At 58.4% G+C, this 19,916-nt stretch overlaps 1 protein-coding gene across 7 annotated transcripts; it reads right to left on the bottom strand.

The window, feature by feature from the left end:
• Positions 1–1,860: 1,860 nt before the first annotated feature.
• CLCF1 (cardiotrophin like cytokine factor 1) lies at positions 1,861–11,687 on the bottom strand. 7 transcript variants are annotated; one of them, XM_036930958.2, is made up of 5 exons: positions 11,156–11,687; positions 7,944–8,082; positions 7,244–7,362; positions 5,164–5,330; positions 1,861–3,326 (listed from the first exon to the last, which is right to left on the bottom strand). In XM_036930958.2, the coding sequence occupies exons 1-5, from the start codon at positions 11,169–11,171 to the stop codon at positions 2,832–2,834; spliced, it is 936 nt and encodes a 311-aa protein (XP_036786853.1). In that variant the 5' UTR covers positions 11,172–11,687; the 3' UTR covers positions 1,861–2,831. The 7 variants fall into 7 exon arrangements, with proteins under 7 accessions (XP_036786853.1, XP_036786860.2, XP_036786891.1 ...); XM_036930965.2 differs by lacking the exon at positions 7,944–8,082 and having other exon boundaries at positions 11,156–11,680; XM_036930996.2 differs by lacking the exon at positions 7,244–7,362 and having other exon boundaries at positions 11,156–11,329.
• Between the last annotated feature and the right edge of the window lie 8,229 nt (positions 11,688–19,916).

Genomic DNA, 19,916 nt, shown 5'->3' with positions numbered 1-19,916 from the left:
GGGATGCAAAGGTGAATAAATTGTGGAGCTTGCCTTCAAATCGCTTAAAATGGAGACAGACACACTTAACTGACCCCTGTCCTCCCCATCCTCCTAATCCCACCTGCCTGTTTGTGAAAAAGCACATACCCTGCACTGGGTTCGGAAATCCAGCAGTGACTTCAGGCACCATTTCCTCCTATAGGACTCACAGACTAGCAGGGCCCTCACCCAAGTAGATGATATCACTCCTTTTTTGACATCAGAGTATTTTGCCTGGGTCTTTCTGCACTTAATCAAATTCTGCCTTGGATTCTAGCATTTGTGGTGGGGTTGGGGGGGTCATAGTCCCTCCTCCAGATTGTTTTGTTCCATATAGTAATTGAACACTTTTGGGCTTGAGCCTGCTATGGGTGCTGGGATAGAGTGATGGGAAGATTCAGAATCAGCCCCTAAGAAGCTCACAGTACAGTCATGTGGGCTCTACCTTCCTCCTCTCCGCATTCCCTATAGCCCCTTGCTTGCTGCTTTACATTACAGGCTGCTACTCATTTTGCCCCTGCGTGGAGACAGTCCAGATGCCCTCCCCTTTCTATCCTGTTAGGCAGGAGGCAGGGTTTGCAGGTGCCCTGGCCATGCCTGGGCAGATGCCTCTGCCTGAAGAGCCTGGACCCCTCAGGTTGGGCATGATCCCTCCAACGTGGGCCAGGTGACTCAGGGACTTCAGCTAACTGCGGGGCACCCTGCCCACAGGCAAGTCCAATACCTCCTGCACCCACAGCGTGCCCCTCCCTCTTGCAGTGGCGCACACAAGACCTCCCAGCGTGTATTGCAGTTATCCCTTTGTCCCTTATCGACTCGGGTACGCTGGTCTTCTCTTCCCAGATAGATCGCAGTCTCCATAAGGGCAGGAGTCAAGTTAGGTCTTGGATTTCTTTTGGCTTTCCTGCAACCAGTTAACACTGTGATGAGCAGAAAATTAGGTCTTCAAAGTATTTGTCAATTGATTAACATCACCATCATTTGTTACTTCCACCACTTAAGGCACAGTCTCTAGGAGTCTCTTGAAAAATGTCCACGTATTATCTGGGAGCAGTTAGCCCATTAATTTACCTGGTGCCTCTTCTCTTGAGTGTCACATGTCAATATATCCCAAGTAATCTGTAATGACTAATCAATGCTGCTGTAGCCAAGCATCTTACCTATTGCTTACCTATGGGAAACTGGAGAATAGAGAGCTTTAAATAGTTTTCCCAAGGTCACTCAGCTAGTAGGTTATGAAACTGGGATCTGAGATCACATCATCCCTTGAATAGCATCTGTCCCATGCACTTGTGGTCCAATATGACTTTTTCTCCTTCCCCCTAATCTGCTGTTGGACAGAAAAAAATAGTCATAGCTGGGACTTGGGACTTGGCTGCAGTCTATGGCCTTTCCTAGGAGATCAAGCATACTTGGAAGGTGGGGGTGGCTGCTGGGGGCTCCACTGGCTGGCCACAGGTAGGGGTCCTGGCAAAGCTGAGGACTGCATGGCCAGGGCTGACCAACAGCACGAGAGGGGCAGACAGCTGTGCAGGGAGACAGACCGATGAGGCCACTAACATAATCCAGAGAGGTGAGGCAGACTGGGAGCCGGCTGCAAGAAGAGAGATAGGCAGCTGGCGAGGTGGCTGGGAGAACTAGGGAGCATGGCCCTGGCAGGGGCAGGAGGCACGGCTCTGGGTGCACCTCTTCCCGGTGGACAGAGGGAGAGCCACTTCTCTAAGCTCGTTGCCTCTCCTGAGCTAGCCCTTGGGCTTCCGGGCTCTAGACCAGCAGGCCTGGGAACTGGGAGGGGAAGGGCTGGGAGAACTAGTGGTAAGAAGCCGGAGGAGGGGCAAGGCCAGGCAAGGAGATAAAGTTTTGGGGCAAGCATTTTATTTGTTAATATAAGAATAGAAATTCTGCAATAAATATCATCTAATAAATAATATCTCCAAATAAATAAATATTAATACAACAAACTTAAGAGTCATGAGTGGGTGGTGCTGGGGGGCAGGGCCTGGGGGAGCTGCCCCCTACACCCTGAAATGCTACTGCAATGTAAACTTTCAGGAACTCCTGTGGCTGTGGCTATGGTTGCCCTCCCCAGCCTGGGCAACCCACAGATACCCTGGGAAAGAGGGCAGAGAGGAGGCACTGTGATGTTAGCAAGAAAATATGAAGCAAGGTCCTTTTGGTTAGCACCCTGTGCCACTGACTGTCTTGATGACCCCTGGGTCCGGTCTCTCCCTGTCCCTCTGCTTTCTGTAGAACCTCCAAGGCAGACCCTACCTCTTGCATTTTTAACCCCATTTCTTCCTGTTTGGACTTGCCACCATGTTTGTTTGCTGAATTGGATGTATTGTGTTATTTGGGGGTAGGGGAGCAATACCTACCTAAGGAGAGTAGGACAGCCAAAGGGCTTCACCCCAGAAAGGCACAGGCTGTGGGGGCTCCCTCCCTACCCTATAGGCATGCTTCCTGTAAGTGTCCCTTGAGGGGCTGGGTGGGCACTGGCAAGTGGTGGGCAGGAGGCAGGAAGATGTGAAAGCCTCTGCACCAACTTGAACCACTTCAGGCTCCCTTGAGCATTACTTCCCATGGAAATGGGATGGGGCCTATTGCACCTCTTTCTCAGACCTGCAGGACTTTGGGAAGCTGGGAGGGGATGGGCCTTATTGCATCTTACCCTCCTCCAAGTCCAGGAAGAGCCAGAGGCTCATGGCTTCTGTCTCCTGGTTCAACAAGTGTTGGCATATAGGTTTCTCCTTCCCAGATCCAGAACAGAGTTTAAAGAGGGAGAAGAGAAAAGAGGTGGTAAGGGTTAGAGATCAGAAGCCATGGGCCTTCAGGTGCAGGGTGACTGCAGCTGCCCGAGGCTGCATCTTCTTCTTGAGCCGGTTGAAGTCTTTGGCTGAGCGCCACAGCCAGGTCTGCAGCTCCTTCAGTAGCCAGAAGTCGTCCATCTTCTGGAGGAAGTCGCTGTGGGCAGGGCCAGGGGCCCAGGTGGGCTCAGTCCCAGGCAGAGGCTGGGGCAGCGGGTAGCCCAGAGCTGCCATGACACCCGCAATGCTGCCCAGCAGGCCCTGAAGGCTGGTGCAGAAGTGGGCCAGGCTGCGGCGCAGCTCGGCTGTGGCGGCCTGGCGGTTGAGGCCACGCAAATAGCATAGAAGGTGGCTATAAGCCTCGTAGTTCTGGGTCAGCCGCAGTTTGTCATTGAGGCTTCGCCACACATCCAAGTTGACAGTGGCCCTGGGCAGAGTCTCTGCCCCCAGCCGAGGTGGATTGAAGTCAGGCTCATTGAAAGGGGGGCCCAGGTAGTTCAGCTGTGAAAAGGAGAGGGGTGATGGGGAAGGAGGAGGGCCCGGCGGCCAGCTCACTGCTGCAGCCAGGAGATACCTGCCCCCAAAGCTGCCACTTCCTGTGTCCCCTGACACTGGCCCCATCTCCACACTAGGCCTCTCTCTTCACAGCCTCCCCTAAGTTTTTCCACGGATGTCATTTGCATGGAGGTGACAGTTGAAGCAATGGGAGTGATGAGCTCTCCCATGCAGAGGTGGAAGAAAAGGTAAAACACGCAGGAGATACTGGAGATGCTGAGGAAGGATGTGCTGACCGGCTGCGTAAGCAAGCCTTGGGAGAGTGCCCACCCTGGGCAGGGCAGAGAGAAGAGGAGCCTCGAGGGCCCAGGAGGCCAGGCTGTGGAGGTAGAAGGTGGACCAGAAGAGTGCAGAGCCAAGAAGGAGTTCAAGGAGGCAGCAGTGCTCAACAGTGTGGCTGCAAAACAGAGAGCAAGGAGAAGGCACCTTAGAGGATGCTCTTGGGTGTGGCAGCAAGGAGGTGCCTGGTGACCTTGGAGAGAGCTGTTCAGTGGCCTGGAAGCCAGATTGCAGGGGGTTAAGGAGTGAGTGGGTGGAGAGGAAGTGGAGGCAGAGGGTGTAGACCACTCCTTCTAGAAATCTGGCAGGGAAAGCCAGGAGAGAAAAAGGGTCGGTAGCTAGAGGGGGAGCAGAGTCAAGCAAAGGTTTTCTGCCAGGGGAACCAGAGAAGGAAAAGCCAGTGAGGAGGCAGAGAGGCCCATGGGCATCAGAGCTCCATTTGCCTGTTGACATGCTGGGTGCCACCAGCTGAAGGGCCCGGCATGGAAGGTACTCCCCAGCCCGCCCACCCCCAACCAAAGGAAGGGCTGCAGGAGGAACTGAGGCAGTCTAGAGTTGAGCAGGAGGAAGGGTAGGAAGAGCTGAGGGAAGAAGACAGCTTTGCCGCCCACCAGGGGAGAGGCTGGGGCCCAGGGGGAGGGCTGAGGGAGTCATTCAGCTGGGGGGAGGGGAGAAGGGGGGTGAGGCCTGGGGCAGGCAAGGGCCCAGGGGGCGGTTCACACGCTGACAAGCACAGAGACAAACTAATTTCCTCGGTGTGTCCTGGGGCTGCAGCCAGCTCCCCCGCCACCCTCCTCCCCTTTCTTTCCCTGGCTCCAGAGTAGGGTCTGGGATGTGGAAGAGGAACACGGGAAGAGGGGCCAGCTCCCCATGGTCTTCGGCGGCTCCGACCCTCCTTCCTTCTCTCCTTGGGCTCTCTGAACACCTCGAGACTGCCCCCACATCCTTCCGGCGTAGCTTCCAGCCACACCCTGAGCCCCCTGCCACTACTGGCCTGGGTTCCCTGCAGCCCCCGTCCTCCAAGTCCCCCCTAGGAGGCCCAGCTAGCATGGGAGAGGCAGACAGAAGGGAGGCCCATGGGTCCAGAGCAGCAGGGCCCCAGGTTTGGGGCAGAGACGAGCTGGAACACAGGCATGGGAGGTGGGGCCCCTCCATCCCCACCCAGCCCCACCCGTGCAAGAGACACCACAACACGGTGTAAACAGAGGAGACTTCCCCAGCCCCCAGGGGGAGGCGGGCAGCTGGGCCGGCAGCCAGCGGGGCTGTGGGCCAAGGCCGGTGCGAGGTCTGCCCACATGCCTAGTCCTGGGGCCAGGGACAGGGAAGAGGGAGCACCTAAGAGGGAAGGGCAGGGGATAGGCCAGACAGGGAGACTGCTTGGAGCCAAAGGGCCCCTCCTCATCACCCCATCATTCACCAAGACCCCTCCACCCTTCTGATTCTCTACCCCCAACTAAACCTTCTTTGCCCAACTCCCAGACCCATAAACACCCTGGATACTCACGTAGGTCCCAGCCAAGCTGCGGAGTTGGTGTTCCAGGTAGCGGGTGAGGTCATAGGTTTTCTGGATGGAGGGGCCAGGCCCCGGGTCCCCTGTGCGGTTGAGGGCTGGCACTGCAGGGAGGTGCCAGAGCACGGTGCACAGGCACGCTAGCATCCCCCACGAGTCCCCTGCAGAGAGGATGGGCAAGAAGCATGAGGGCCCGCCAGGCCCAGTGCAGGCTGCAGCTGGCAGCTCCTCAGGTGTCTGTCCCCACCTTGGGCTGGGAGGGCAGGTGAGGGCGGGTCACTAGATGGGAGGCAGGTGGGAAGAAGGGGAGCTTTCCTGACCCAAGTGTGTGTGTACATGCGTGCGTGTGTGCGTAGGCAGTTGTGTATGTGTTTGAGGATGAGGACTTGACCTGTTGTGTGTGTGTCTACCGGAAGCTGTCGGGGAGGATATCTGTGTGTCAGCTAAGGAAGGGTCACTGTATGTGTGCCAACACGTGAGTGTGTGTACATGGAGGGCCAGGGCCAGGCCTAGTGACTGTGACTCGGTATTCTGGGGCTCCAGTTGTTCCTCAGCTTCCTCTCCCAATCTCCAAGTCCCCTGCAGCTTGGGGGAGCCAAGGGGTGGGAAACAGGATGGGTCAGAGCTGCCAGCTGAAAGCAGTCAGCCCTAGGAGGGGCTCCGGAGAGGGGCTGCCCTAATGACAGCAAGTCGGAGCCCCAGGAGGCAAGGTGTAGGGTAAGAACGCCGGTCAGGCAGAAGGACCTTGGGCTGGTGGTCAGCGGTGGGTATATTCTGTGATTCCTGGGTGTGTAAAGCATAGGATGGGGTTAGATCAGGATGTAATGCTTGCTCAGGGACTGGCTACAATTTGGAGGTCTGTCCTGTGCTTATCTAGGGTGTCAGATGGGGAGAAGTTTGACCTGAATAAGGCTTTTGGATCAGCTTGCAATGAAGAGAGAGAGAAGAAGGGAGGGAGATCGGGGAGAAGAGGGAGAGAGGAAGGGAGAGAAAAAGGGAAAGGGAGGGATGGAGAGAGGGTGGGAGAGAAGGAGGGAGGGAAGAAAACAAACAGGGAGGAAGAGAGAGAAGAGGAGGAGGGAGAGAGAGGGAGGGAATATGAGGCATTTGGTGAGAACTTATCAGCTGAGGGTGCTGGGGGGCATGGGCATCTAGGGATGCCAGAGGCCAGGGTCAGTGCTCTGAAGACAGACCTAGGCAACTGGGAAATACGATTTTCCTGACTTTTGGGTGAGGTGCCTGGTCAAGGGCAGTAGGCCAGGATTCAGTGGGTATTGGGACTGGATAAAGGCAATTAGGGTTAGGCTATAATTGACATTGGGCTAGGTTAGGTGTAAAGACTGGGTTAAAATTTCAGGTTAGTTTATTGGAATTTGGCTGATTGAGTATGGTTAAGGTCTGGTTCTATCTTGGGGATGTGATTAGGTTTGGGCAGGTAGAGGGTTGGCCAGGGCTAAGGTTTGTGAGTTTTGTTGATTTAGTTGTCAGACAGGGTGATGTCACTAAGAAGAGCAGGGCTCATTTGGATTTTAAGCTCAGGTAGGTGTGAGATCATGAGTAGTTTATTTTATACTTTCAAATTGTGTACAATGACATATGTTGCTTTGATAGAAATATATTGGATGTGGGTTTAACAATTTGGCTGTAGAGTTAGCATAGGCTTAGAGTTAAAGAGTTAGCAGGTTAACTTTAGAGTTAGTCATAATGCTGGGTCAGGGTTTTAGAAAGGGTTACAAATTAGCAAAGGGTCGAGAATTCAAATTGCACAGAATGTCTCATAGAGAGCAGAGGGGTCGGGTGGGGACTTCTGCAGTGACCCGATTCATCAGCCTTGACACTTTCAGTGCTTGGTTGGCTTTACAGAGGAGTGTGGGCATAGGGGTGCCACTAGTCCCAGAGACCCTGCCTTTGTGGGCAAAGGGCTCTGGAGGGTGTGTGTGTGTGTTTTAGGACAGAGATCAGGGTCAGGCCCAATACTGTTCCCTGGGGAGACTGACCCCCCTTTTTCTCTTCCCCAGTGGCAGCAGGTGGCTCCCCTCCTGAATGCTCCCTTCCATCCCTAGCTCTTGCTTACTCTGAGTTACTTTCTGTTCACTGTTCTTTACATCCCAAGACAATTCAAGGTCCTTCTCTTCTGCACAAAATCCTGGGCTGCCCTCAACCTGGATATCCAGCTGAGTCACCTCCAGGACCCTATGGGTACAGGGTGGGGTTAGTTTTGGAGCGTGAAGACATGCTGAGTGGGTCTTGAGGTAGCTTTCTGTCTGGCCAGCGTACAGTTAGTGGCAATGTTGAGGGTCCCGGGTGAAGCAGAACTGGGAGCTGGGCTCTCCTCTTTACCCCACCCAGCTTTGGGCAGCCCTGCTAGCCAGACTTGTGGGACTGGGCTCTACTTCTCCCACAGCTAGGGGACTGGGGGAGGGGTCAGGAACCCAGCTCTGGGCCTTGTTTTTCCCTCCCCTTTTGAGTCCTGCGGGAAGTCCCTGGGGAGGACTGGCTCCCTACACAGGGACAGCGGGGGAGAAGCCTTTGCATAAACAGAGCTAAGTCATCTGGGCAGAAAAACGGCTCATGAAATTAACCAGACGAGGCCGGTGTTTCCAGGAATATTTCAGTTCTGAGGTAACTGTGTCACTGCAAGCTGGGGTGGGGGGTGCAGGGGAGAGAGCAGAAGGATCTGAAGGACTGACCCATGAAGAGAACTAGAAAGAGGGAAGAAGTCTCAGAAATCCAGGAGAAGAGGCTAGAAGAGGAGAAAGGGGACAGGGCTCTACCCTCTATTAGGAGAGCTTCCACTCTGGGCAAGATGTCCCCATATCTCAGGCAGCAAAACTGACAGCACCTCGGGCAGAGACACCTGTGGTTCAGGTGTAAGCACTGGAACCCAGCGCAGCTTGCGGCTGGCTTGTGTCGCTAGGAGGGAGAGTGCAGAGGGCATCCTGGAGCCCTCATCTGTCCATCTCTCCAGGCTCTGGTGTGCAGGTGGACCCCGCCACTGGGGGCTGTCCCGGGCCCCCTCCCCCAGCCCTGGCCCCCAGCCCAGCCCCCGCCCCAGCTCTGCCTCTGGCTGCTGCCCACTGATTGTTTACATCCCGTCTTCCCCCTGTGTTTATAAATCCGGCAGAGCACGTGAGGAGCTAATGAGAGCAGCTCACGTTTCCTGCTGCACCCCCCCACCCCCATACTGGCCCCCCGCCCCGGCCAGCCTCTAATTCCATCCAGATCCCTGGGCCCTGGGAACCGAGGCCCCCCTCATGAACACACACACACACATATTCATCCCAAGCACGCGCATGGCCACCCTGACACGGCTGCACAGGCAGGCATACCCACATTCACGTGTCTTCCACCAGCTGCCCCTCAGTCCTGGCCTGTATCCCCAGGCCGACCTCACTCAGTGAGTGGGGGGCTCAGAGGTGCATAAGTGTCAGGGTGGTCAGGGTGGTCAGGATGAGTCAGCCAGGAGACTGCACAGGGGCTTGGTGGCCAAGAGATGATCAGCGGAAGATGTGGTTGTCAGGGCCATCAGGGGGCATCACAGAGCTCCGCAGGTGTTGAGCTAATCAGGCGCCAGAAGCAAAGGCCCGGCCCTCAGGCTAGACCAGGACCAGCATCCTGGTGACTGCTGTAGGGTCTGTTGAGGGGAACTAGGGGAGGGAAGCAATTTTGGGGGTGCTGCCTCCACTGTGGTGAGAGATCCTGGTATTTAGACTGTAGGAAACAGCTCTCAGGGACCTGCCTTCCCAGGGAAAGGTCCACAAGAAACAGCCCCTTTTCCTTGTCCTCTGGGCTGGCTGCCCTCCCCCCTCTTCCTCTCTCCCTTCCATCCTCTCTTTAGTTCCCTCTTCCCCAGGCTGCTAAGAAGTGATTACTGAGTGGGTACAGGCAGACCCAGAAGTCAGGAGACCTAGCTTTGCCAACAACCAGGTGCCTGGGCTCACGTGAGGGGTTGCACTATCCCCACTAATGTCCCTCTGCACAACCATGTGGGGCTCCATCTCCACTCCAGCCCATCTGGGTCTCTTTTGCAGCCCCCTCCCTGCCCTTCTCTTCCAGAAGAAACCAAGGCCCAGGGAAAGAAACAGACAGGTGGGCGAGCTGCCCTGCCTTTGGAAGTCAGTAGAATCACAGGTGTCTGGCTTTTGCTGGAGTGAGAGGGTTCTGGACTGTGAAGCCAGGGGGCTGGGCAGCCTGCTGAGAGCCAGGCAGGGGGCTGTAGGGAAGGAGTCAGGACAAGTGTGTGGGAGAGTTTGAAAGGGTGTTGTTACCCAGAAGGTATGGGAGGAGCAAGAAAGGTGCCTGCAGGAGCCAGGGTGTGAACAGGCAGGTGGGATTGTGGGAGGAATGTGAAGTGTCACTAACAGAGTAGCTGGGGTGAGGGGCTGGTGTGCAGAAGTGTGACTGGACAGGAGTGCAGGGCTCTTTGTGCGGTGGGCGAGGGAGCCATGACACAGCTGCTGCCATCTCTGTCTGGTGCCTGTTTCCTCCCCTGGTTGAGTGTGTGGCTCCAGGGCGGCAAGAGTGTCTGAGCCTTGGAAAGTGGGTCTGGTCTGTTGGGGTACGTGTCCCTGTGTGTGATCCAGGGCAGGAAGGGGGCTTTTGGGGGCCATGAAAGCACAGAGATGTCAGCCCATCTGGGTCAGGATAAGAGAGCCTGACAGGGGAATGTGTCCAGTGCTTCCACCCCAGTCTGGCTCGGAGGCTGGGCCTGCTCCTGCCATGCGGGACCTCTGGCCTCCCCTCCCCTCCTGGCAGCCCACTCCACCCTAAACGGGAAGGACCAGGCCAGGCGCAGGAGGAAACCGGGAAGGGGTCCACGGGGATTGGGAACCTGTGGGGAGGGCTTCTGGCGCGCGGTGTGGAGTAGCTCTGAAGGAAGGTGGAACAGAGCTGAGGGGACCTGGCGAGGCCCGGGGGACTTGGGGTGCACCTCGAGGGGTTGGGCCCGAGGGCTGTGCGGCGACGGCCGCCGGCTGGCCTTCCCCACTCTGCGGCGACCTGTCGCTCCCGACCCCCTCCCTGCGGCGCCTTCCCCCTGTGTGGCCCCGGCGCCCCCGGCCCCGCCCCCGGCCCGCTCCCGCCCGGTCGCTCCCTTCCCGGCGGCGGGGGCGCGGGGGCGGGGTCCCGGGTCCCGGGCGTCGGGCTCCCAGCTCGGCCGGGCCGCTGCCCTTTCCCGCGCGTCAACTCCCTGCCCTGCCCGCCCGCCCGCGGGCTGCCGGGGCCGAGCGGCCGCTGCCACCGCGCCCGGGCCGGGGACGGACTTTTCCTGCCCGGTCCGGTCGGGCTGCGCCCGCCCCCCGCACTAATCACTCCCAGGCCACGGCGGGCCGCGCCGGGGGACTCGCGGCCGCGGCCGCCCGCCCGGTGGCCCGGCCCCTACCTGCCGCCGGCTCCGCGGCCGCGGGCAGCATGGTGGGCTCCGGCTGCGCGGCGCCCCCGGGCCCGGCCCGGCCCTCTCGGCCCCCCGCCCTCCCTCCCCGCGGGCCGGCGAGGGAGAGCGGCGCGGCCCGAGGTGTCGGCCTCCCCTCGCCTCCCGGCGGCCCGGCCCCGGGCCCCCCGCCGGCCTCCCCCCTCTTCCTCTCCCGGCCCCCTGCCCCCCGCGCGCCGCGCCCCCCTCCCGCAGCCCCTCTCCCCGCCTCGGACCAGCTCTCCCGACCTCGCGGGACTCCGTCCGTGGGGACCCCCGGGACCCCGCCGCGCCGGGGCTCCAGGCTGCCGCCTCCCCGGGTCTGCGGGGCGCCGGGACTCCCCGCCGCGCCCCCGGCCAACCCCCGGCCCCGCGAGCGGAGCCCAGGAACGCCGCGTCCCCGCCCGGCCCCTCTCGAGGGCGCCCGGCCGTGCCTCCCCGGCTTGAGCCCTGCTGGCGGGGGCCACCGCCGGCTCCCCAGCCCGGCCTCCGCTCGGGGCTCCCCCGGGGGAGACGGGAACCGGATCTCGCGCTCCCGGGCGGGGGCGGGGGCCGGGGCCGCGGACGCCGGGCTCCTACCTGCTCGGAGGTCCATGGGGCTGGGGGCCGGCCGGCCGGGCGCGGCTCCTCTCCCGGAGGTTGGCGGAGTGGGAGGGCGAGCCGCGGCTCCGACGAAGCTTTAATAATCCCATCCGCCAGGCCCACTCGCAGGTTTTTTTCGCTCGGTTTCGGATTTTTTTTTTTTTTTCGGTGTGGGACATTCTACAAACTTTTTTTTTTCTGACGTGTAAAGCTGTAACCACAAATTGTAGCGGCCCTCCCCGGGGTGGGGGGAGGAGGGGGAGGGGGGAGGGAGGGCTTCTGGGGCTCCTCTCCCTCCCACAGCACCGGGGAGGGGGGTGAGGTGAGGCGAGGCTGCGGCGGTACCACCCGGCCTCCCGGGGGCGGGGGCGGGAGGGCATCGGTCCCCCTGCAAACTCCGAGAGCTGGGGGGGTGAGCCGCCCGCTGCTTCTCCTCTCCCTCGGCGTCGGCCGGGGGCGCCTGCCGCCGGCCCGGTGCGGGGTCCCTGCCCTCGCCCTACCTCTGCCTCCCGTCTCTAACCTTCCCTCCCCCCCCCGCCCCCGCCCCGCCCCCGCCCCCTGAGTAAACTCAGTGACACATTCCCCCAAATGCCAGCGAGCTGGCCTCGAAGCAAGTGATGGTGTTTTTCCTGCTGCCCTTTGTCTGGGCTGACCGCCCCCCCTTGCCTATTGTCCCGCCGCTTGTCCCATTTCCAAAGCTGGGGCTGAGTGAGGCGCCTGGGCCGGGGCAGGTGACTAACCGGCGTACAATGCCCCTTGAACGGGAGGAAGAGGGCACCACAGGCCCTCTGCCCTGCTCTGAGGAAAGACCAGGGCACTTGGCTGAGGGTTTTTCCCTCAGGTTCACAAGGTGCTTCATTCTTTCCAGTGGTGGGTAGAGTGCACTCGGGTGGGGGGTTGTAATTCTTTAATCAGCACGGGACTAGTTTCGACACCAGAGGCTTTATGGGTGACTCAGCGGGAATGTGCCAATTCAAGGCGATGGACAGACCTAGAGTCCCCATTTGTGAAATGCTTCCCCATAAAGGCATTTGGCTTTCTGCCGCCCCGGGGCTTTGGGTTGTCGGTTTCTCCCGGTGGTGGGGTAGGGTTGGTTTGGCGGTGCAGTGCCCTCCTTCCTCCCCTCTGGCCTGGGTTGGGACTTCCTGGGCTGGGTACCTAGGGGACCTATAAGCCTAGACCCTCCCTGGAGGGTCTCCCTGCCTCCCCCTTCCTCCCTCTGCAGAGGAAACAGCTCTCAGCTGGGGCACACGGACATCCCCATTTTGTGACTTTTCCTCGGGGACAGTCTTTGGGTCTCCAAGGCTTGGTCTCCAAGCACTCAAACTCTAGAACCAGACCACCAATTAAATAATTTGGTAATAAGTTGCTTTTGTTGTTTATTAGTTGTTTCAAAAGGGGGAGGCTGTGGTGGGCCAGACCAGGAAGGTGATTCCTGTCTCCGGAATAGCATCAGAGCCTGCGCTGCTCCCCACTCCCACACCGGTGTCCCCAGAGAAAGGAGGGCACCCTGCCAGTCCTGCCACAGCCCCTCTAGCCTGTGGGTCAGAGCAGGCGTCATGGTCCTGACCGTGCTCAGTTCCCAGGGCAGCCCTAGCCTTTTCTGCACTGCAAGAACTGAGGTGGGGGGCTGGGGGGGAGAAGTTTGTTTTCAATTACCTCACTGGAGTGGGGCAGACTTTGTTGTTGGGGTTTTTTTTCTTCTCTTCCTTCCTTCTTTCTTCTTTTCTTTCTTTCTTTTTTTTCCTAAACAAGGAGAAAAAGAGCTGGAAAAGGGGAGCTGGCTTGGTGTTGGGGGCAGGGGATTTTCCGGGACATCAGTTGCATTTCTGATGAAACCTGCATGGATGGGGTGGGGAGGGGTCCTTCTGAAAAGTGCTTGGGCCTACCTCTTCCCCTTCACCACCATCCCCCAGGCAGAACTCTGGGGTTCCAATGACATTCTTGGTGGGTGAGCCCTAGATCTTTTGATGCGCGTGCCAAGGTCAAGAAGGCAGATGCCCAGGTGGGTGACTGGCACTGAGGCTGGCCAGGAGGTCTCCTAGCAGCCACCTTTTCAGAGGCAGCAGCCATGAAGGCGAGGGGAGGGCACAGGGAGCAGCTTGTCCTGCCCTGGTTTGCAGCGTGGAGAGTGTCTGCACGAGACAATGTGGTTTGGATTTGGCTGAGCCCCTCAGCACCTTATAAAGCACCTTGCAGAGTCAGGGAGAAAGCAGCCCCAACTGGGGAGGGTAGGAGGGGGCTGGAGAGAGAGGGGAGAGAGGGAAGGGGAGCTGAAGAGGGGGTGCTTGGGGAAGAGGGGGGAGAAAAGAGAAGGGATGGGGCAGGAAAGTGGAGACACAGAGGCAAATAGATGGGTGGGAGTGGGAAGGAGGGGAGGAGGCCGGAGCGGAGGAGGAAGAGGAAGAGACTCCGCAGCCGGGAGGAGGGAAGCTTGCAATGCTGCCTCCGCCTCCCCCCTCTCCCCCAGCGCACGTTCACCTCCCCAGTCTAGCAGGCATTAGTTTGCAGGAACCCAGGGCTGCAGCTCTGAAATGGCCAGGTAGGTGCAGAGACAACTGGCCTTACACAGCCGCAGGGTTTGGTGCTGAGACCCCACAGGCTGGGGAACGTGTCTTCTCCCTCTGCCTCTTGTCTGGACCTGCGTCCCTACCCTCTCCCCTCACGGGTTGGGGTAGGGGGCAAGCCTCTCTCCTCCCCCCATCTTCCCCACTGCCAAAGGGAAAATCAACTCCCTCTACAAGCTGCCAGTGCCCCTCTGCCATGTCTGGGCAAAGGCAGCAGGCTAGGAGCTGCCAGTTGGGTGGGGGTGAGGACTGGAATAAACGCTGTGCCTTTATTGTGCCAAATTCTAAACGGAGGTGGGCTGTTGGAATTGGGGAGAAGAAAGAAAGAAAGGAGAGGGAGAGCAGAAATGGCCCCCCAGGGTTTCTGTGGGGTGGCAGGGCACAGGTGGCTGCCCTCTGATTTCTGGCTGGGGACTTTAGGAAAGTTCCTGCTCCCCTATGGCTCTCAGAAAGGCATTCTTGTTGTGGGCCCTTCCAGCCCTGACAATCTGGGATTGCTGGTGGGCGCAGGGCAGAGGTGAGAGGAGACCCCTACCCCCTGAGCTCCCGAGCCATCTGGCCCACGGTGCATCATCGTAAAGGCATGTCTGGAGCCCCTGCTGGGTGCTACGCCCTGCAGAAGACAGAGAGGGCAAGGAAAACCCACCCTTGTCTCCAGGAATTTCACAGTCTTGTGGCAAGGGACACTCATTAAACTGAGATCAGAGGATGGTGAGGGAGGGAGAGCTTCAAGAGGTGGAATTTCAAGGTGAAATGGACAGCAGAAAGGCAGCAGGGCAGCGGCAACCCCGGGCAGAGGCAGCGCTGGGCACGGCCTTCCCTGGAGCCTGCAGAGGGCCCGGCTTCCGACTGGCAGGCATGGCCTTGGGACAAGTTCATCACCCCTCTGTGCACTGGGATATGACCACCTCTGTCCTCCTCCACCCAGGATAGTGGAGATATCAGTGGGCTGATGGTGAGAACACTGCTTTGCTGCCCTCTTTGGCCTTCCAGACTCCAGGCCTTACCATCCACAGGGAGTGACAGGTTAGCCCCAAGGAGTGTGGCTGGGCAGGGGCCCAAGGCTGGCACCACGTGATGACTTAGCTGCCCCACAGAGGGGTAGGGGATAGTCACTGTTGGCTCAGGGACCAGCTATGGTCCTACCTGTCCTTCCCACCCACCTTCCCACCTTCCCCCCACAACTGGCATCCCCAGGGAAGTTTCTCCAGATGCCCCAAAAACACCATGTCCCACACAGCTGCAGAATTGGCATTAAATGGGCCTTGGTCCCTGGGGTGTCCTGGATTCCTGAACCCCTCTGATGAGTGAGCAGGAGTGTGGTGGTGGAGAAGCCCACAGAGGTGAGGATATTCACTCATCCATTCATTGGTTCACTAAACACTGATGTGCAAGGTGCCAAGGATACAGAGGAGCCCTAAGGGGCCATGGGGCCCACGGGGGAGGCTGCCCTGTGTGCAGGCAGGGGAAACAGTGGCCCCCCACGCTGACTTTGCCAGCCGCTGCTCTGCCTGGTGTTTCTTGGTGACACTTTACTCCTTTGGGCTTCTAAGGCTTAAATAATGACAATAGTGTGAACTTACTGAACTTTATGTCGATGATTTCATTTCATTCTTACAGGCTAGGGTCCCATAACTAAGCTTATAAAATAGGAACTGGTATTTCCCCATCTTCTATGTGAGGAAACCAGAGGCTTGGTAAGATGGAGTTGCTAGTTTAAGGTCACACAAGTGGTGGCACCAGAACTGAAGCCCAGGACTGTCTGCCTGCAGCACCACACCCTTTGACCATACTGCACAGGTACAAACAGGGGACACCAAGGCAGGGGACTCTTGAAAGGAGAAGAGGTTGAGGGCTCCAGGGATGGCAGGACTTGCCCAGCGCCGTGGCTATGAAATACCTAACCTGGGGCATGCCTGGTCTCTTCAGGACACCAAGATGTTCCTTGGGATAGCAAAAGAGTCCCCATATGCTTGGAGCAGGAGACCTGGGCTCTCCTGCTCACCACCTACCACCTACCACCCACTGCTGACATGAACTGATATGTGATGCTGGGCCAGGCACCCAGAATTGCCTTCCTGGGTCACCAAGAGTGCTCAAGTCCCCTCAGCTAGAACTGTAGATTCCATGAGCAGGGGAGGTTTGGATCATGAAATGAGCACTGAGCCAGGCTTAGATGACCGCTGCCCAAAGTTGCGGCCAGCGCTTCCCTGGGCTCCTCAGGGCCCAGCTATACAGCCAGCAAAGCAAAGGGCCAAACAGGCTCAGAGGTCCCCCCTGGGCTGCCAGGGCCAGATGAGGAGCAGCGTCTCCTCTCCACCACCGTGCACTTCCTTGTGAAGGTACCAGCACTGGGCTAATGAGGGCAGGAGGGGAGGAGAGGCAGTGGGGCCATGCACTTTCCCTTTCCCTCCAGCAGGCAGGAGCCCAGAAGCCCTGCCTCACCCTGGGCTGGCCGTGATGTCAGCGGAAACCCCGGGGCCAGGGCCTCCTACCTCAGCCACAGCCCTACCCTGCCCTGCATCCCCCACCCTCACCTGAACCAGCTCTCCACCTGCCCCACTGCTTCCCGGAAGCTGAAAGCAGCGAGGCCCTGCTGCCTGCCTCTCCCCTGCCCTATCTGGGCTCTGTCTCCCTGTCTGCAAGGATGTCGGGGTGACGGGTGTGTGAGGAGGTTAAGGGCAGAGGGGATACCCCCAGATCGTCAGCTCCAACCTTGCCTGCCAGGAGCCTTCCCCACCATTCTCAGGATGTTCCATCGCCCTGGCCAACCCATGCCTCAGGCTCCGTGACTCTGTCTCCCCTGGCAGAGGAATGGGGTTACCTCTCCCTGGGCTGGAAGATCCTTATCCTGCCCTGCTGAGTCACTGCTGGCTCCTGCTCTGTCCCCTCCCTCCCTCAGACTTCTCAGCCTTTCTCCAGACTATCTGGGTTCCTTTGGGCCCAGGGGCCAGAGAACAGACAGCACCTCCCTGGGGCCATCCCAGTGGCGGCTGTGGAGTCTCACCTCGAGAGCCTGCCATCCCACACTGTTGGGAGAGGGTCAAGGACTGCGGGGGCCTGCTCCACCTTCACTTGCTTTGTGACCTTGGGCGAGTCACTTGACCCCTCTACACCTCAGTTTCCTCTTGCATAAGCGAGGATGATGATAATGGTAACTTCCTCAGAACTAAGTTAATGCAAGTCCAATCCCTGGCACTTAGCACTCAGTAATGTTGAGTGTTGTGGTTACTGCTCCTCATGCCCTATGCTTCCATCTCCGCTAATGATGCCACCTCCCCTTGCAGGCCCCCATACCCACATGCTTGCACCTTCTCCATTCTTTTGCTTCTGCCTTCCTCCTGAAGCCTGTCCCCATCACTGCCGTCTAATTCACCACATAGGGCACCCTAGAGAGTTCTGGAGCTGGGCCATTTGTCACTCTCCTCCAGGGATAAGTCATTCCTGAGTTTTGCCTTTGCATCCCAGCCAGCCTCCATGTGGGGTTCAGTGTGTTGAAGGAGGGCTGGAAGTGAAGGACAGACACTCCGAGCACAGAGAGCTCTGAAGAGATGAGTGGAGCCCATGGAGTCTGGCTGTGAGGGGCTGACCGTTCTGGGCTTTCGGGCCATTGTCTGCACGAAGCTCGCCCCTCCCCGGCCCCATAGGCCCCTCCCTAAGGTCCACCTGGTGGTCCTTAATAGCGCATTCTGAGCACACATCAGCGTCAGCCGCTGACCACTGAAGAATTTGTGAATAACACAGGGACTCCATAGCCTAGAAGCTGTACAAAGGGTTGTGGAGCGGAGAAAGGAGAGATCAGAGGAGGGAGACCTCAGGGAGAACCTAGAGGGGCTCAGGAGCACGTGAGTGATGAAATGGGGGAGCCAACCTGGCCTGCACCTGGTCCCGGGGCTGCTATGGAGCTGGTGCTCAGGCCTGTGGGACCTGGGCTCTCACCAGAGCTTTCTGAAGCACCTCATGCACATGCTCTGGGGACCTGCAGAGACCCATACCTTCTCGCCAGGGCCTCAGGTTCTGCCAGGACAGAGGGCAAGATAGCTCCAGAGCTGCTCTGCCCTGCCCCCAGTTCCCTGGTCTCCCCCCACCCCTCGCCCCCACCGACCCCGGTGGTAGTAAGCCCATCCCACCAGGGAGGAGGTCTTCTCGGGCCCTCTCCTTGGGTGCCTAGCACAGCGCTGGACACCAAGCTGAACTCACCCACCGGCAGGCACTTGCTAGCCCTGCCCAAAGCAGATAAGCATGGTCTTTGGTCTGAAAGCTCGGAGTGGACACGGTGTCTGTCTCCCCCTGCTGGTCCCTCAGGGGACAGCCTGGCCCAGACGCTTTCCACAGAGCTGGTGGAGTCCGTGTCTCACCAGTGGACAGTGAGCGCTGAGGGTGTGGAGGCAAGGGCCCAGGGACTCAGGCTGCCTGCAGCGGGCAGCAATCCCAACACTGCCTCCTGGTTCCCTAGGGCTGGAAGCCTGCCGCTGGCAGGGGCCCTGCGGGGTAGTCCTAGGGAGGCCAGGGTGCCTCCCTGATGCCTTGCCCACGGCTGGCAGGCCCCAGCCTTCTTCCTCTGCTAAACCGTGAATGGAGCTGTCATGCACGGATTTATCTAAACCTTTTGTGAAGCTATTTATACTTCCAGCTGAGACCACATCTTGGGGTAATGACTTCCATCGGTGTCCTCCCCTGCTGGGTGAAGTGCGCTGCCTTTGATTTGCCCTCAATTTACCTCACTTGCGCTCCGAGGGGCCCTGTAACTCCAGCATACCAGGTTTTGGTGAACAAGCCTGAGCTTCCCATCCCTCCTGTGGGTTTAAAAAATCCCAGCCCCTCTCCCCACCGTCTCCGGCCCTGCAGACCGAGGAGATCTGGTCTCCAGCCTGTGCACGGGTTCCGGCAGCATGGGTCCAGCCACTACCTCACATCAGCCTCTGGCAGCTCGCAAGGACGGTGAGGACTCACATTCTCCACACCAGGCAGAGAGGCCCAGGCCAGAAGGGCAGGCACGTGGTGGTGGCCCCAGCCCCTCCCATTCCTCCTCCAGGGCTGACCTCTGCCCCCAGCCAGTCCTCAGAGTATTTCCCCTGCTCTGGCCTCCAGGCCTTTTCTCTCTAATGTTTCCCTTGGGCGGCGGGGACTCCTCCCCCCCCTTCCCCCCTCCGGCTCCCTGCGGAGTTCCTAGTGTGGATTCACCCTGGCTCTGTCCACATAAATGATTTACCTTGTTCCCAGTCCTGACCCTGACACTCCAGAGTCAGAAGTGGTAGGACACAGCCGTAACAGCAGCAGTGCTGGCCATGTACTGAGAGCTTCATAAACACTGACTCAGTGAGTCCTCACACATACCTTGAGGTAGGGACTCCTCCCCCAACTCATAGATGAGGAAACTGAGGCTCAGAGAATATAAGCAACACGTCAGTTCGAAAGTGGAACCACGTTGGCACCTAGCACCCCATTGTCCACCTCAACCGAGAACCTGGGTTTAAGTCCTGCAACCTCTCTGAATCCCATACTGTAGTCATTCCATACAGGATCATTAAGCCCCTGCTATGAGCCAAGCCTGCTCTGGTTGCTGGGAGAAATGCCAGGGGAAAAGAGATACCTGGGCGGGGATTACCTTTATGGACAGGGGACACCTGGTGTGCCACAAACACATTCCAGGGGGGCCAGTAGTGCCCCGCCAGCTGGGCGCTCCCTAGCCTGCTCAGTCACCCCAGAGTAACCCCCAAGCACCATGTTGTGTGTGCAGACTCGGATCCAGCAGACTTCCGGGGAAGCCTGCGTGCATGCCATTCCCTGGGCCTGTCTCTCTTCACCAGAGCGGAAGCCCATGAGAGCAGAGATTTTTGTCCTGTACTCTCTTTACTGAACTTCGAAAAGTGTGTCTAATATGTGTGGAACACATGAATGGCAACTCTGGTGACTTCTGCAATTTCAAACTAACCAATTGGATGAGAAGAGGTGGTTGAAGAGAAATTTCTTGACAGGTAATTATTTTAAAAGTTTGAAATGGTAACCACCTCCCTTGTTCCACCTGCCCCACCCACATTCCCACAGACTTACATACTCTGGACTTGTAGGAGGACCCCCTCCACAGTGGTATGATGACGACTGCAAGAATTTGGGGTTGGATCCTGAGAGAGCATCTCATCCAACCCGTTTTATCAGGGAAGACCTTTATCGCACGGAGTACACCCAGG

The sequence above is a fragment of the Manis pentadactyla genome, chromosome 9, assembly GCF_030020395.1.
Source record: "Manis pentadactyla isolate mManPen7 chromosome 9, mManPen7.hap1, whole genome shotgun sequence".
NCBI classification, from domain to species: domain Eukaryota; kingdom Metazoa; phylum Chordata; class Mammalia; order Pholidota; family Manidae; genus Manis; species Manis pentadactyla.
Note: the sequence above shows the minus strand (reverse complement) of the source record. Positions and strands in the feature narration are given on the sequence as shown.